At 34.2% G+C, this 18,601-nt stretch overlaps 1 protein-coding gene across 7 annotated transcripts in view; it reads left to right on the top strand.

The window, feature by feature from the left end:
* Positions 1–18,601, top strand: part of SNX13 (sorting nexin 13) — a 153,237-nt gene that overhangs the window by 33,100 nt on the left and 101,536 nt on the right. For 3 of the 7 annotated variants that reach the window (XM_050783103.1, XM_050783104.1, XM_050783106.1), the window contains 4 exons: positions 5,230–5,342; positions 9,158–9,260; positions 10,947–11,036; positions 12,091–12,212. In XM_050783103.1, the coding sequence (XP_050639060.1) occupies positions 5,230–5,342; positions 9,158–9,260; positions 10,947–11,036; positions 12,091–12,212 (428 nt within the window). Of the gene's footprint in view, positions 1–397; positions 2,581–5,229; positions 5,343–9,157; positions 9,261–10,946; positions 11,037–12,090; positions 12,213–18,601 lie in introns of those variants that run through there. The other 4 variants (XM_050783102.1, XM_050783100.1, XM_050783101.1 and 1 more) reach the window with 4 other exon arrangements.

Raw genomic sequence — 18,601 nt, 5'->3', positions numbered from 1 at the left:
GGTATCTTGTGGTTTTGATTTGCATTTCTCTGATGGCCAGTGATGATGAGCCTTTTTTTATGTGCCTGTTGGCTGCATAAATGTCTTCTTTTGAGAAGTGGCTGTTCATATCCTTTGCCCACTTTTTGGTGGGATTGTTTTCATCTTTTAAATTTGTTTGAGTTCTTTGTAGGTTCTGGATGTTAGCCTTTTGTCAGATGAGTAGATTGCAAAATTTTTCTCCCGTTCTGTAGGTTGCCTGTTCACTCTGATGATAGTTTCTTTTGCTGTGCAGAAGCTCTTTAGTTTAATTAGATCCCATTTGTCAATTTTGGTTTTTGTTGCCATTGCTTTTGGTATTTTAGACGTGAAGTCCTTGCCCATGCCTATGTCCTGAATGGTGTTGCCTAGGTTTTCTTCTACGGTTTTTATGGTTTTAGGTCTAACATTTAAGTCTCTAATCCATCTTGAATTAATTTTTGTCTAAGATGTAAGGAAGGGATCCAGTTTCAGCTTTCTACATATGGCTAGCCAGCTTGCCCAGCGCCATTTATTAAATAGGGAATCCTTTCCCCATTTCTTGTTTTTGTCAGGTTTGTCTAAGATCAGATGGTTGTAGATGTGTGGTATTATTTCTGAGGACTCTGTTCTGTTCCATTGGTCTATATCTCTGTTTTGGTACCAGTACCATGCTGTTTTGGTTACTGTAGCCTTGTAGTATAGTTTGAAGTCAGGTAGCATGATGCCTCCAGCTTTGTTCTTTTGGCTTAGGATTGTCTTGGCAATGCTGCTCTTTTTTATTTCCATATGAACTTTAAAGAAGTTTTTTTCCAATTCTGTGAAGAAAGTCATTGGTAGCTTGATGGGAATGGCATTGAATCTATAAATTACCGTGGGCAGTATGGCCATTTTCACGATATTGATTTTTCCTATCCATGAGCATAGAATGTTTTTCCATTTGTTTGTGTCCTCTTTTATTTCATTGAGCAGTGATTTGTAGTTCTCCTTGAAGAGGTCCTTCACATCCCTTGTAAGTTGGATTCCTAGGTATTTTATTCCATTTGAAGCAATTGTGAATGGGAATTCACTCATGATTTGGCTCTCAGTTTGTACTGTTATTGGTGTCTAGAAACACTTGTGATTTTTGCACATTAATTTTGTATCCTGAGACTTTGCTGAAGTTGCTTATCTGCTTAAGGAGATTTTGGGCTGAGACGATGGTGTTTTCTAAATATACAATCATGTCATTTGCAAACAGGGAAAATTTGACTTCCTGTTTTCCTAATTGAATACCCTTTATTTCTTTCTCCTGCCTGATTGCCGTGGCCAGAACTTCCAACCCTATGTTGAATAGGAGTGGTGAGAGAGGACATCCCTGTCTTGTGCCAGTTTTCAAAGGGAGTGCTTCCGGTTTTTGCCCATTCAGTATGATATTGGCTGTGGGTTTGTCATAGATAGCTCTTATTATTTAGAGATACGTTCCATCAGTACCGAGTCTTACTAGGACTTTTAAGACAATTGTCAGCTGACAAATTTTATGGGTTAAAGAGTCAAGATTGGCTTAGTGTCAGATCTTACCCTTATAGCTGTGTGACCTTGGGCAATGTTTAAAAACTTTTTTATTGTTTAACTTTGCATAATAATAGTGATTAAGCCAAAATTGACCATTGGACTGTGAACTCATTTACTCCCCACAGTAACCACATGACATAGGTGAGGAAATGAAGGCATGTAGTGGTTACACAACTAATAGTAAAGGTGGTATCTAAGGTGCAACACAAAGTCCCCTCCCTCTTCCCTCTTCTTTTCTCAAGCAGAAGTCTCCCCGCATAGTTACCACAACTAGAAATGTACTGGGTCACACCTAAAGCCAGCATGTCTCTGAATCTCACCCAAGGCCCATGGAAAGTACTGCCTGGGTACCTACTGCTGCTGATTATTCAGGGCCCAAGGGCTCTTCAGTCAGCAGATAATCAATCTTGCGGGAACTAGGTCCTTCCCTTCAAAGCAGTAGATTCCCTTTTGTCCAATGGTGTGTCTAGAAATGCTGTCTGGGAGGTAGGGCCTGGAACAGGAGCCTCAGGACTCTGCCTGGTGACCTGTCCTACTGTGGCTAAGCTGGTATCCAAGTTACAAGACAGCGTCCTCTTCACTCTTCCCTCTCCTCTCCTCAAGCAGAGAGAAGGAGTCTTTCCCGGAATTGCAAGCTGCACTACTTGGGGTGGGAGGAAGGGTGGTGCAAGTGCTCCCTTCGTTGCCCCAGCTGGTGTCTCACTGGGTGGTGTGGTGGCTCCGAACCCAGCATAGCCCAGGACTTGCACTCTTGTGGCCTAGCCTGCCTTTCATGTTTACTTAGGACTCCAAAGCACTTTACAGTGGCAAGGCTTGCTGGCCTCAGGTTCCAACCACTGGGATGGTTACCACAGGCCTCTAGTGTGACTCAGTGCTTTGTTGACTTCAAGTATGATCCAGTGCCATCACAGTGGAGATGGCAACAGGGGTGCTTGTGTCACCCCTCCCCCAGCTCCACACACCTTAGCAGAGAGAGAGAGAGACTCTGTTTGGGAGAATGTAAGGGAAGAGAACAAGAGTTTCTGCCTGGTAATTTAAATAATTCTTCCACATGTTATTTAGGACCATGAAGGCAATACCACTACAAGTCTTTCAGAGCCACAACATTAGTAGGCTTAAGGTGCCCGTAATGTATATATGGCTGCAGTGACTAGAAACAGATCAGAACACCCAAGTTCCTTCGAATACCTGGAAAGCCTTCCCAAGAAGGACTGGGACAAACAAACCCAGACTGTAAAGACTACAATAAATGCCTAACTCTTCAATGTCCAGACATCAGTGAACATCCACAAGCATCAAGACCATCCAGGAAAACACCTCACCAAATGAACTAAATAAGACACCACGGATATGTGTCCTTTTGGGTGGAAAAATCAAAATAGTTGTTTTGAGGAAATACAAGAAAATTCAAGATAATACAGAGAAGGAATTCAGAATCTTATCAGATAAATTTAACAAGGAGATTAATAAAAAGAGTCAAGCAAAAATCTTGGAGTTGAAAAGTGCAGTTGACCTACTAACAAATGTATCAGAATCTCTTAACAGAATTGATCAAACAGAAGAAGGAATGAGTGAACTTGAAGACAGGCTAATTGAAAATACACAGAGGAGAAAAAAAAATAAAAAGGAACGAGGCAGAACTACAAGATCTAGAAAATAGCCTCAAAAGGACAAACCTAAGAGTTATTGTCCTTAAAGAGGAGGTAGAGAGAGAGTTAGGGGTAGAAAATTTATTCAGATAGACAATAACAAAGAGCCTCTCAAAACTAGTAAAATATATCAATATTAAAATACAAGAAGGTTATAGAACACCAAGCAGATTTAAACCAAGACTACCTCAAGATACTTAATAATTAAACTCTCAAAGGTCAAGGATGAAGAAGAAAGGATCCTAAAAGCAGCAAGAGAAAAAGAAAAAAAACGTGTAATGGTGCTCCAGTACATTTGCCAGCAGACTTCTCAGTGGAAGTTGCACAGGACAGGAGAGAGTGGCATGCCGTATTTTAGTGTGGGTTAGGAACTTCAGCAAAGTATTAGAGAAACTGAGTGGCTCTGAACTTTATTCTAAATAACTATGTCCTACTTACCAGCTCTTAGAAGGAAGTCAGAGAACACTTCTGTAGGTGAAATAGTATTCCCTCCTGATTCAGAGAGGAGAGAACATGGAGGCAGAGCAGAAACTTCATTAGCAGGCATTCTGTCCTTTGTTTAAAAGATAAAGTGACCAAGATGTGGAAAAAGGATAATAAAACACAAAAGAATAAGAGTTGTATAATTCTGAGAGACATAAAAGAAGATATGATTAAGTTGAAAATTACCATTTTGGGATAGGAAGACTCAGTATTATATGTCTCCCTAAATAAATCTTGTCCAGGATTTCTGTTCATTTGTCATCTAATCATTTAGAGTTGCTTAGACTAGCCCTATACAGTTGCTTTATTTTTCTCCATAGCACTTATCCCCACGTGATATAACTACATATTTGCTTAATTTTCTTTTTCCCCACTTTTGGAATGTAAACTTATGAAGCTGTATGAACTTATGAGGGTATACTTGTGTTTCTCTCCTTACTAGAATGTAGATTTATGAGGATATGTTTTATCCCTTGTGGTATCCCCACTACCTTAAGCTGTGCTTGTCACAAAGGAAGCAATGACTGGTGAGTGAATGAATGAATAAATAAAACCCTCCTTTCTCTCATAATCCACAGTGCTTACTGTCTGTTCTATAGTTTTTTGGTTGTTAATTTTGTTCAGTTTAGCATCTTATAATGCTTTCTATTATTTTCGTTTGGTTCAGTATCTAATTGTTTCATTCCTATAGGACATTCTTCTCCATGCTCCTTGATGGCATGAGTGGGACAAATGCTTCCTTTGTGTACTACCTCACAGTGCAAGGCCAATGGATGTAGGAACTTGCTGAATTGAACACATGTATTTGTTCATAATGACTTAAATTGCCAAAATCCAGTTTGCCTTTAATAAAAGGCGTATTTTTTTATTGGCTGAAACAGTATAATTCTGTATGAAATAGGTTTTTTTTAAAATGTATGAATACTTTTTGGTGATGTTTTGTTGAGCTCATAGTAAATTTTGGTAACTGGAAGTTGGAACTTTTGTAATTATAATTGTATGAGTTTCTACACATAATTTGAGTAAAATAATATCACAATTTTCAATGAGATAAGAATTTCTTACCTTGAAATTTAAATTTCTAATAAAATGTCTCCTTATGCTGTAGTTATATTGGAACCTAGTTTCAAGATGAAATATTAATTCTAAGTAAGTATAACTTTGTAGCCTACTTATCCTTTTATATATACGTTTGCAAATATAAATGTACAGATGTTTTTATACATACTTTGTTGTATTTCTCATGCCAGGATTTCATTTAACAGTTTGTGTAACTATTTCTGTTCCTTACCTTTGCATTACCACTAGGATATTTTTAAAAAGTAATTGCAGATGCTCTATAAATCTCTTTATACATATAAATTTTGCATATTGTTTTGTGGAGATAAATTTTCAAGTGTACACTTTACATTTTCAAAAGTTACTGAAATAATACCATAAATGTTTACAAGAAGAAATTTAGAACTGTGTTAAAGTTTTGTTGGTTCTTTTCTAATTCATGTGGAGAATTATTTACTTATTTACTTATATTTTTTCTTTATTTCAGACCAGTCTATCCATATGGGGATGGGGAAGCCTTGGCATTGTCCTTTTTCTGATAACCTTTGGACCCTTTGTAATATTTTATTTGACATTTTATATCCTCTGCTTTGTGGGTGGGTAAGTATACTCAATTACAATTTTATAATTCTTGTGTCATGTCTTGTTAAAATGGAAACAAATGACTATGAGAAATGGGAGTATGATTTGTGAATGCCATTTTTAATAAATTGCTTTTACTAAAGTTAAAAAAATAAGGATACCCATAAAAATAAAAACAGTGATTGTCATTATTTGTATCATAAATATGGGTAGTCCTTCAATAATAGATGTCCATTTCCAAAGGTATGAACTTTTTTTTGGTGATAATGTGTAAAGTTTAAAAAATTTTTCAGATTCCTTTTGGTGTTGTTTCTCCTTTAAAGTTGAAATTTTCTTTTGCATTATGTTAATAATAATAAGTAAGTTAAAATGAGACTACACATGAAGTTTTACATTATAGAAATTGTGATTAGACTTCAGACAATAATGTTAATTTTTTCCTTTAATGAATGTTGTCATTTCGGTCTAGAAAATTCAAATACCTGATTTCACAGTTTTCTCTTCGTAGTTATTTGGTGTACGTTTATATTTTCCCTTAAGTTGATAAACCTTTACAAGAGAGGTTTCAGTCATAATTTATTGTAGCTTTGTATGCAGAGCGTTTGGTATCAGACATGAATTTCAAGGAAATATTAGAAAATATATAGACAAGGGATGTTTGTTATTTAGACACTGTTACCAAAGTAGCTTAGTTGAAATGAGTATTTTGTTGTTAATGTGTTTGTATGTATGTTTATATGACATATTTATGTAATCAGTTGTGGAATGAACACTGATTTCATTCTGAAAAATCTTTTGAGACCCCAGATATTTGGAGGAGTTGTTTGAGCCTATAGGTTTAGAAGATTTAGCTGAATTGAATAGCTTATATAAACAGTAGCTTGAGAAACTATATCGGACACTGAAGGGTTAGCTTCGAAATATATCTGTCACTTTTTTGGGGATACAGATTTGATAGTCATGTTATGGTCTTTCTATAGGGAGCATATGCTTGAACAAGTGAGAATTTCTTTAATTGAGCAGCTATGTCAGAGACTCTCCATAAAACTATATTTTGTTAGATTTAGTATTTTTGTATCTATGGCCTAGATATAATACTGTGTACTGAAACATTTAAACTTATTTTAGCCATAAAAGTCTGATAATGGAGTTCAGAGTATCTTTGAAGATAATACAGATCTGCAGCCAAATGGGTTTCCTAATTACACTCCTCAGTCACAGTTAAGGCCACAGCATGGCTGAATAGCGACAAGGTTGCACCACTCCCTCTCAGAGTCAAGGCTGCATTTATTAATTGGAAAGGAAATTGTCTTGACTTTTTTTTTTTTTTGGAAAGGTAGAAATGTCTTCTAATTGCGCTAATTGTATTAGCCCTTGTAAGAGTGAAGGAAAAGGATTTCAGAGTATTTCCCAATACTTTGGCAAGGGAGGATATTGCAGCTTTATAGGCTAAGGTAGGAGCCCTTAGAAGGTAGATAAGTGAATAATTATTTCTTTTTTTACTCAACTGCTCCAAATAAGATTTAGGAAAAAGAGAAATCAGTTTATTAATTTTTTAAGTTTTAAAATCTTTAAAAATACCCAGATCCTGCACAAAGTTTATTCATTTTTCAAGTCATGAGAACCTTTGTTGTTCCTTTTTTAAATGTTGTAATTTATCAAGGAATAATTTCAAAAAATCTTTCAGATGCTTACAAAGTTCTGTAAAAATTTGAAGATAAGGTGGGATACTAGAGGATAATGGATACTAAAAAACTCTTTAGAGAAAATTAAGAGTCACATGGTAGGCCTGTGGAATCCTTTCTTGTTTTGTTTTGCTAATAAAACTTAAGTTTTTAAGTGCTGCAGTTTATTCTTCTGAAGTGTTAATAATGTCTCTATTTTGCTTATAGTCAAAGTTAACCCCTTATTTTTTAATATAAAGAATACTTTTGGAAAGAAAAATACATGGGGATTTTTCATTTTTGTTGTTGTAGGATACTTTCATCCCATTGCATTGTGGTTATTTTGTGGCATTCTGTTATATTAGTTGGGTTATATAATTATTTCTTGCACCTAAATACAGTTTAAGTTATTATTTAAACTTTACGGCTGAAGCTACTATTTAGGTTATTTTAAAATCACACTGCTCTTTATCTTGTCTTCCTATCGTCACACACTTGTAGGCAAAAGTTAATGTCTTATCAGTCTGTTTCTTGATGATGTTTTTAATAACACAGTGTTAATATAAACATTTTATTGTGTCTGTAAATATGCTTAATAACCAGGTAAAACTGAAATACAGGGCCAACTTGAATCTTAATAATAATACCAGATATAACACAGATAGATGAAATTTAGCAGTAATTCTGAGACCAGCCTTTTACAGACAACAAAAACAGAATTAATGACATAAACTGATTTGACTTTTTCCTTGTTCTCAACAAACATGGAAAGGTAGCCACAAAAATTGGAGGACTTTGAGAATCTTCCTTTCAGTAGTTGAGACTGATAATATTTAATGTCTTACTGTTCCCTTCCTGTCATTACAGTCTTTGAATCATTGTAACATTACTATAAGATCATTATAAGATTAAATGTTTTTTGATGGATTTCTAACACTTTGCTTTATTGGTAAATTTTAAATCTATGAAATATTGATAATATTTAATTAATACTTAGAGTGAAGCAGTTCAAAATCACCATTTATCTTCCTTGATCCTGTAATTATTTTTCAAAATAAGTAACTTATTTTGGGATACATTTATATTTTAATTCCAGCCTTATTTTAAACAAATCATAGATTAGATTTTTTTTTCCCCCTAATGGCCTTTATTTTTATTCTGTATTCATACTGGCAAGTTGTAGTAATGTAATACCTCACCTTAATTGGTTAACAGAACTATAGAATTTGGTCATTTAGCTACATATTTAGATCTCATTTGCCTTTATCCATGGTTATTAGCTAGCATACTTGTTTAATAAGGGCTGATTTTCCTTTTTTTGTTTTTGAGACGGAGTCTTACTCTGTCGCTGGAGTGCAGTGGCGTGATCTTGGCTCACTGCAATCTCTGCCTCCTGGGTTCAAGCAATTCTCCTCTCAGCCTCCTGAGTAGCCCGGATTACAGGTGCGTGTCACCACGCCCAGCTAATTTTTGTATTTTTAGTAGAGACGGGGTTTCACCATGTTGGTCAGGATGGTCTCGATCTCCTGACCTCAGATGATTCACCTGCCTTGACCTCCCAAGGTGCTGGGATTACAGGCATGAGCCACTGCGCTCAGCCTGATTTTTCTTAAGTTTGAAAAATGTCATTTAAGTTTTTTTTGTTTTCGAGACGGAGTCTTGCTCTGTCACCCAGGCTCGAGTGTAGTGGCGTGATCTCAGCTCACTGCAACCTCCACCTCCCGGGTTCAAGCGATTCTCCTGCCTCAGCCTCCCGAGTAGTGTGCCACCACCCTGGCTAATTTTTGTATTTTCAGTAGAGACAGAGTTTCACCATGTTGGTCAGACTGGTCTCGAACTCCTGACCTTGTGATCCGCCTGCCTTGGTCTCCCAAAGTGCTGGGATTACAGGCGCGAGCCACCACACCCGGCCTTGTCACAAGATTCTTTAGGAAGTATATTGGATTAAAACTTTAAAAAGTATTATTGTGTAATTCACAAAATGTTTATAGTTGTTTTAAACTTCAGAACCTAATACAATCTGTCAATTTCTTGCTTTGCCAAAGTCACAAATTGACTTTTTAGTAAATGATAAGCCATCTGTGAACTCTGAAAAACATACTTGGTAGTAGATTCATTAAATTATAAGAAAGTTTTGTTTTTATATTTGTGATTAAATTTTTTTTCTAGGGGTTTAGTGGTTACTCTCCTGTTTGGAAAAACAAACTCAGAGAAGTACCTAGAACAGTGTGAACACTCATTTCTTCCTCCAACATCAACTGGGGTTCCTAAGGTAAATAGTTTGAGGGAATATAAAACCTCAAAGTCCAGTTCTTTGCAATGATAATAATCATCTGTATATAGCGTGACAAATTTTCCTATAATTTACTAATGCTCACTGAAATTTATGTGAGATTGTCTAATTATACTTAGGAAATATATTTTAAAAGGCCATCTTAAAAACTTTCTTAGTGTTAGATTTATAAAGTGGGAATACAAACCTGAGAAAATGATAGAAATTGGTTAGTTTATTTTGGGTATTTTTCCTGCTGTCTTATCATAGTATTTCAAAGCATCATGCGTATGATTTGTAACAATGTCAATGAGTGTTCTGGTTTGAATGAAATAAATTGCAGAGGAACCAGAGGGAAAAAATGGATACTTTTCATTACTTTGAAAAATATAGCTTGTAATTAGATTATGCAGTATCTGAATTTTAATAATTCAGACCTAATTTTTATCATCTTGAATGGTGCTATTTTATTTTTTTTTAGTATCATACTCTATAAATAAAACTGGAATTGCGTAGGCTTCAGATTTGTAGTGTCTTCAATTCTTGTGGAATTGGGTTGGTTTCATTTTGTATGAAGAGAGGCAAATGGCCTGGAGTTGATGCTAATAACAACTTTCTTTACAGTTATTAACTTGTCTGTTACATGCTAAGGTGCAAGAGATGTAGAGGTAAATAATGTCCAATATTATTTTACATTAATAAAAGAATTTCACTCTATTCCATTGACCTTTATATTGATAAACAAATTTTTTAATACTTAAACTTTTTTATGATCTGAAACCTTTCTCTCCTTTAGGACTCATATTCATATGTATTTTTTTTTTACTTATAAGTCTTACAAAATTAACCTTTCCTTTTTTGAACCATTTCTTAGCTATTTATAGTGTACTTCAGTTGAGTGGTAGATAGAGAGGTTAGGAAATATTTTAAGAATTAAGATCCTTTACAGTAATAAATTATATTCAAGACTGGTTAAGTCTTTATAATCCATTTTTAATAGATAGTATAAAAACAGTGGTTTTTATTTTCTATTTCTAAAATATGATTTATAAGTATGTTTTATGAAAAAATTTCAGTGGTTTCATATTATAACTTGAAGCATGTATTTTTAATATAGATATCTATGTCTATATCTGTATCTATATTGTATATATTTATGGTTTGTTTTTTTTAAGAGTCTCCCACTGCCTTTAACCCAATTTTCAGGCCACTGATCTTTCTGAACACAAAAAACTAGAGAAATACATTTTCGTAAGTTGCCAAAAACTATCCCTAAATAAAATCTGTTTAAAAATTATTTTGCAGCTGGTATGCTGTTTTGGGCTGGGAAAGGGGAGGGGCAAGAGGGAGAGTGTCCAATAAAGACAGTTTGACTCACATGAAACACTAATTTTATAGTTGTAAAGTTTCATTGAAATATGGCAGCAGCATACCTGTACATTTGCAGTTTTCCCACATTCTAAATGTTTGCTGATTTAATTAAATTTTTGACGATAATCATTTTTTTGGGAGTGTCTAGTTTTGTTAACTTGAGAAATAGTGTTTGGCTTATAGTAGCACCTCAAATAGGTTATTTATTCACTTGAGGATAATGAAGGGATGTTACATTGAGTATTCAACTGGAATTAAACTAGAGAGATTTTAGATCAGAAAACTACTCAGTAAGATGTTTTGATTTCCTTTAAGTGCTTAGAAGAAATGAAACGGGAAGCCAGGACTATTAAGATTGATAGAAGATTGACGGGTGCCAATATAATTGATGAACCTCTCCAGCAAGTGAGTTTCAGCGTGTGGTATTTGAATTCTATATATTGTGTTCTAGGTATATTTCTAATGACGATACCAGGAAATACTTTTTGCTCTTTAAATAGTATCCTGGAATTTCTTTATGTTATCCTTGAATTTTATACTTGAAGATGCTTCCTTATTTATTAACTCCCTTCTAATGAGGTGGTTTACTTTATGTAAAAGCCTTTCGATTGAATTTGGATTTAGAAAAAAAGTTTTTATTGACATTTGATAGTGTTTCTTAAAATTTTACAGTTAAAGTGTTACTGTTTTGTTGATTAATAAGCTTAGTGGTGTGGTAAATCAGACTGTTTTTTTCCTACTTGTTACCTTTTAAAAATGGAAATGAAATATCTGATCTAAAAACATTAAAAAATTAGAGCTAGGTAAAAAGCTATGCCCCCTGAAATATTTTTCATTGATGTTTGATTATATGATTATAAAAATGTGTACTTTAGAATTTTAACATTATTATTACTAATATTTAGTTTATCTGGTTTGTAAAAATTATACATTGAATTGTATTATGTATTATTTATTGTCTAAATACTGTTGGCAGTATCAAAGATGTTAGTAGAAATAAGTGAACTCCTGTATAATTTTTATAATTAGACTGCAATGGATCCGATGATGTAATCTTTAAAAAAACTTTTTTTTTTTTTTTGGAATTCTCTATTATTTTACATCTCATTCCATTAAACTGATTGATATTATTTATTAGATTATAGCATGGAAAGTTTATTTTTTTTCTGCAAACTGTCTGTACCTGGATTTATATGGAACTTGGCCATATATAGTGTTTTAATTTTTTTTTTTTTTAAATCTAGGCAGTAGGTAAGTTTGGATACCAGAATAATTTAAAAATGTTTGAAGTGGTTTTTAGTATGTTGATGTTTTTGTAATGAGGGCAGGTATTTACCACCATAAATTAATATGTAGAGAGTAAATATAAATTGGCAGATACAGCATGCTTTTTTAGTTTACCACTGTAACTTTTTAAATCCTAAAATGTTGTAATTTTTTCCCAATATTTTTGTTACAGGTTATCCAGTTTTCCTTGAGAGATTATGTCCAGTATTGGTATTATACACTAAGCGATGATGAATCTTTTCTTCTTGAAATTAGGCAGACTCTTCAAAATGCGCTCATTCAGTTTGCTACTAGGTAAGGACATGGCATTGTATTTATGCAGAAAAATGTAGATGCATGGTTTGTACCACTAAGGAAAATAACTTTTAAGGGGAGGAATTGTTTATTAAAAGGTAAGTAGAACAGCAGATTATTATTGTGGGATAACTCCAGGATTTTAGAACTAGAGCTCTTAAAACCTTTACCCCAGATTTTAGGTTTTTACAGAATGTTTATTTTGATTAAGCACTGCATTCTGTTTGGTAGTTTTTTCTTTAGGGTCCAAATCAGTGACTTTTTAAATCTGTTACCCCACTTATTGATACTTTTCCCCCCGCTTTTCCCTAGACCCTCTGTTTTATGTGAGTGCTATGAAAATAGATTAGTTTCAGAGTAACTGCTCTTCTCCTTTTGCTATAACTCTTCTCCTAATTATGACACATATCAATTGGAAGTTCTCTTAGAGGGAGGAGAAGGGACCAAAGGAACATAAGTCAGTGGAGAATATTCAAGTTTATATTTTTCAGAAGAAAAGTTTATTTTGGTGAGTTTAAGGAACTTTTCTTGTCACATGTACTAAAATTCTTACTTTACAAACCAGCTGTATACTGCTTCCCATATGATGAAAGTATTTTGGCTTCTATTTTACTTAAACTGCTTGATTTTTTTTGATGGGAGGCTATTTCACACCTGTTTGAATTATGTTTACTTTCATTTTTATCATTGACGTCTAACTTTTTGAAAGCCTTTTAATGGGTAACATTATAGGAAAGGGAATACTTGTGTTCTAGAAATTATTTATTTTTGAAAGAAAGATTTTATGTTTAGATGAGTTTGTAGACTTCTTTTTTTTATTCCATTAAAATATGTTGCTACCATCACACACAAAGATTGCCCTGCTATGTATTTCCAGCTCATGCTGCCCTTTCAGGCCCTTTCCTCTATCTCCATTTGATTCTAAAGCTTTAGATTTGGAGTTGGCTAGAGGAAGGGCATGAGATGTGTTTCCCAACCTCATTGGGGAGCCTGGTACAAGGTTTATGGTTTGAACAATAATAGTTATAGAGATAGATTTGTACTTCTCCTCCCTCATGATTAGGAGTAAGCATTTGCAAAGGAGCTAGCCAGAATTACAGATGCAGACTCACTGTGGAACACAGAACATGTAATTGGTATAATCAAAGGAAGTCTGAACTTGAATGTAATCTCTTTTATTTCATGTGCACCATTATTGAGTGTTAGGTATTCTTTCAGATAATTCTTCTAAATATTTATTTATTGCTTTCTATAGTGACGCTATCCTGATGACTTTTTTTTCTTAGAAAGAGTGAGGATAAGAAGAATTCATTATTCTTGTGCCTGACTATTGGAAAATATATAAAAATGTGTAACACATTTTAGAACTGGAAAGAGATTTGAGCTCTAGTAATTTGAAAACTTGAGTTTGCGTTCTAGCTCCACCTCTGGCTGTAGGACTGTGAGCAAGTGTCTTTAAACTCTGAACCTTGGTTTTTCTCATATGTAAAATAAGTGTAATAATAACTGCCCTGTTCTGTGTTCCTCTCAGGATAATTGTCAGGATCAAAATTCGTGTTATTCAACTAATATTTTGGGCATACTTTGTACCAACCAGATGCTGGGGATACAGCAGTGAATAAAACAAAGTCCCTGCTCAGTGGAGTGAAATGAAATACCTGTGATAGTGTTTTGAAAATTGTGAAGGAATTTAGAAATTTAAGTTTTTATGCCATCCAACACCCATAATTTTACTGATGAGGAAGCTAAGGTCCAGAAAGGTAAAGTGGTTAGTCTAATGTTATCCAGTGAGTTAGAGTTAGAATCAAATTGTTCTTAAGTTTGGTATTTTTTCTCCCACCCAATTAAATATTTTATAATCTAGGTTATTTATCTTAGTTTCCTGCTCTTCTTTCCTATTATTGCAATACTTTCCCTATTTTTGATCCCCTGGTCACCTTTCTTTTCACTGTAGGTCTTAAGTTTTTTTTTCTTTTGAAAACATTCAGTGCTATCAAGCTTAATGAAAAAGCAAGGTTTTTTTGCATCCTACACTGATCTAAATTTATATCTTTGCTTGACCATTTACCTTAAGTTTCTGGCAAATTAAAACATTACAGATAATAACTACTTTAGAGGCTGCTTTTAGGCTAAAAAATGGTATCAAATAAAGTTCTTAGCATGCGATAAAACTCATTAATTGTTGGTTTGTTCCTTCTCTGTTAATTACTTTCCTACATAGACTTTTTCTATTACTACGCAAATATATGACTTACTAGAGGCTCCATGACTTCCAGTACCAATATCAAGAAAATTAGTCTGTTTACAATCATTCATATACTTTAAAAACCTTATTCTGTGCTGTCTGCTGTATACTGTGAAGCATATGATAGCAGCAAAAATTATCACCTCTATTCTTTAACTTACAGTCCTTTATGGGGCCCACAACTGTGGAAAAAAACTTTTTTTTTTTTCCTCTCCAGTGGTTTCATAGGTTTGATTTTTTTAAAGGGCCATGAACTCAGAAAATGTTAGAACCTATGAATTTTAGTGTTTGTATTTACTCATAAACTTTGAGAAACAATTAGAGAATGCCACTGTAAAATGAAGTGCTTAACTTTGAATAAAGATGGAAGAAAATAATGTATGTTTTGAGTCCGAAGTTCTGGATTTGAACTTAGCTCTATTACTTGTTAAGCTCTTGGTCTTGAGTGGACAAAACACATATATTTTTGTCTGGAGATGATAACTTGTATCCCCTTATCAGGTGGTTGTTAGGATTAAATGACATCATGTGTGGGAGAGTACTCTGTAGTGATAACATCTTATTTAGTATTAGTACTTTTGTTATTCCAGTAACAGCTTGGGGAAGGAAACTTTCCTTCAGCACCCTTGAGTTCTCCTTCTCTGTGGAATTTGGGTGTGGATTAGACAGAAGCCTCAGGGGATGAATCCTAGATAACCCATGTATTTTTTATTCCCCCTTTAAATAAGATATTATAGTGTAATATTGACAGCTTTGGCCTGTGTCAGAAAATCTATAATTCTGTCTACCATTAAGTTGTAGTGTATCTAAAAGAAAATTTTTAATATCTCTGTAAAATAGTAATACTAGTACTTGTAGCAAACTCAGAGTTGTAAGGGGAAAATGAGATGATGTGGGTGAAACATTTAGTAAAGTACTTAACAATCAATAAATGACATTTTTAGCAAATCAGTTGACTCTGTGCCTCTATAATCTGGTACATAGTAAGTGTTCAGTAAAATTAACTTCTCTGTTATTGTTGTTGCTGTTATGTTCCTAGGTTGTGTACACACATTCTTTGACCCTGTCTTAGCTATTTTTTTGTACAGCAAGGGAGGTAGAGAGGGCAAAATTAAGGCACATGAAACATGGAGAAATAAAACAATCATTTCTGTAGTATTGAGAGTGGTTTTTCATGTAGAGATAGAGTGAACTAGAGTAGCTGATGAAGACCTCAATGGAATTGAGAGCAAAACTGGTTTTCAAGAATGGGTTATTTGGATAGATAGAGAGGAAGGATATGTTAGGAAATAAGAATAGTATAAGCAAATTTCTAAGAAAGAAGATAAGGATAGTGTAGTAGAAACTACAACAAGCAACCTTGTTGATCTTGAAAGTGAAATGTGGGTGGTAAATCCCTCCATCTTTGTTCCTCTTAATCCAAGATTAGAGAAAGTTCATATATTCTTTTTTGTTCTTTTTTTTTTTTTGAGATAGAGTCTTGCTCTGTCACCCAGGCTGGAGTGCAGTGGCACACTCACTGCAACCTCTGCATCCCAGGTTCAAGCAATTCTTCTGCCCCAGCCTCCTGAGTAGTTGGAATTACAAGCGCGCGCCACCACACCCGACTAAGTTTTATATTTTTAGTAGAGATGATGGGGTTTCACCATGTTGGTCAGGCTGGCCTTGAACTCCTGACCTCTGATCTACCTGCCTCAGCCTCCCAAAGTGCTGGGATTACAGGCGTGAGTCACTGCGCCCCACCCCCGCGCCAGGGAAAGTAGATATGTGCTAATGCCACTGTGTTCCTTCCTGAAAGATCTTCCCGTGGAGGGAGGAGGGATAGATACATAGGTTTCAGGATTCGCTGGCTGTGATACTAATGACATAGTATCACAGGGAATGATTGGTAAAACTTCAAGAACATATTCCCTATTTTCTTCTTTTACCTTTTGCCATAGAAATAATGAAAATAAATGGTATATCCCTACACTTGTTAAAAGGCAAACAAAACTCAAATAGTGGACATTTGCAACAAAATTTTGTCCTTTTTTTGTTTTACCATTTTATATTCTTTGCAATTTGAAATTTGGGTAAAAACTGACATTCCTCGGAAAGACAGTTATATTTATTACAGTATAGCAAAAATAATTAGAAACTAATTTAAAATTAGAAATTTTATCTAAATATTTAAAAGAAGGGGAAATGGTTAATGTTTTTTGTTTTTGTTTTGAGACAGACTCTCGTTCTGTCACCTCCTAGGCTGGAATGCAGTGGCACGATTTCTGCTCACTGCAGCTTCCGCCTCCCAGGTTCCAGCGATTCTCCTGTCTCAGATTCCTGAGTAGCTGGAATTGCAGGTGCACACTGCCACGCCCGGCTAATTTTTGTATTTTAGTAGAGACGGGGTTTTACCATGTTGCCCAGGCTGATCTCGAACTCCTGAGCTCAGGCAATCCACTGGCCTCAGCCTCCCAAAGTGCTGAGATTACAAGTGTGAGCCACCACGCCCAGCCTAATGTTTTTATAATCTATAGAATAGACCTGGGGTAATAGTTCATTATTAACTGATACAATTCACAAACTATACAGTTCAACCACTTAAAGTCAGTAGCTTTAGTTAAGAGTTGTACAACTTTCATCACAATCAATTTAAGAACATTTTAATGACTTCACAAAGAAACCTTATATCCATTGTCAGTCACTTCTGCGTTCCCCCACGCTTCTAGCTCTAGGTAACTACTAATCTTTTTTTTTTGTCTCTATGGATTTGCCTATTCTGAGCATTTTATATGAATGAAATAATATATATGGTCTTTTTTCCTGTTTCTTTTACTTAGCATTATGTTTTCAAGTTTCATTCATATTGTGGCATAAATTAGTGCTTATTCTTTTTTATTGCTGAGTAATATTCCATTGAACACATACCACATTTGTTTTTCATCAGTAAATGGGCATTTAGGTTGTTTCTACTCTTTGAATCATATGAATAATGCTACTATGAGTATTCATGTACAAGTTTTTGAGGGACAAATGTTTCCATTTCTCTTGGATATATACCTGGGAATATAATTTCTGGATTGTATGATCAGTCTTTTGAGGAACTGCAAACTTTTTCAAAGTGATTGTACTTTGTTACATTTCCACCAGCAGCATATGAAAGCTCCTCTTTGACCAACACTTAAGTTATTGTTGTCTGTCTTTTTGTCACCATCATAGTGAGTGTGAAGTAGTATTACATTATCGTTTTAATCTGCATTTCCCTGATAGCTAATGATATCAAGCATCTTTTCGTGTGCTTATTGGTCATTTGTATATTTTCTATAGATATGTGATTTGTTCTACAGATAGATGGTTTGTTTTCAATAATGTGTTTTCCAGTGTCTGAAAAATGAAATGTTCATAGACCCAGCGGAAGCATATTAAAATGTGTGGAAAAAATTAACATGGAAGTCACAAGTAGGAACTCTATCAACAATAATTTATTACGTATTTACTGTTCCATCATGTACAAACCATGATAGTAAGCATTTGTTTCCAGATAGTGACTGCCTATACAAAATTGTTATCTATAGTTGAAAAAACAATTCTTAAGTTTTCATTCATAAGAACACAAAGAATAGAAAAGAAAAATGGCAAATAAATTAATTTTTTAAAAAGTCATAGTAGGTATCTTTATTACTGACAACCAGATGTTTCTGTTTCTGGCTGTAAAGTAATATATACCTATTTTGTAAAATGTAATTTTCTTCTTTAGATTTTCTGAATTAGCTATATTCAGCCATAGACCCACAATCCAAAGATCACTGTTAATGTTTTAGTATATTTCCTTTTAATGTCTTAGCTGTGCATACATGGTTACAATTTTTATATAGCTAAAAATCATACAGCATATGTTACTTCGTACAGTTTTGATTCTAATATGTTTTCTATATATTTGTAATTCTTCTTATATATATTAATGGCTATAAAACTGTCTATTGCAGGAATCAGTAAACTTTTTCTCTAAAGACCCAAACAACTATTTTAGGATTTGTAGGCCACATCATTTCTGTCACAGTTAGTCAGTTCTGCCATTGTAGCACAAAAGCAGCTGTGGACAAAATGCAAATAAATGAGCATAACTGTCCAATAAAACTATATTTATAAAAACCAGCAGAGTACA

The sequence above is a fragment of the Macaca thibetana genome, chromosome 3, assembly GCF_024542745.1.
Source record: "Macaca thibetana thibetana isolate TM-01 chromosome 3, ASM2454274v1, whole genome shotgun sequence".
In the NCBI taxonomy this organism is placed as follows: domain Eukaryota; kingdom Metazoa; phylum Chordata; class Mammalia; order Primates; family Cercopithecidae; genus Macaca; species Macaca thibetana.
The sequence above is the reverse complement of the archived record's forward strand: the minus strand, read 5'-3'. Positions and strand labels throughout refer to the sequence as shown.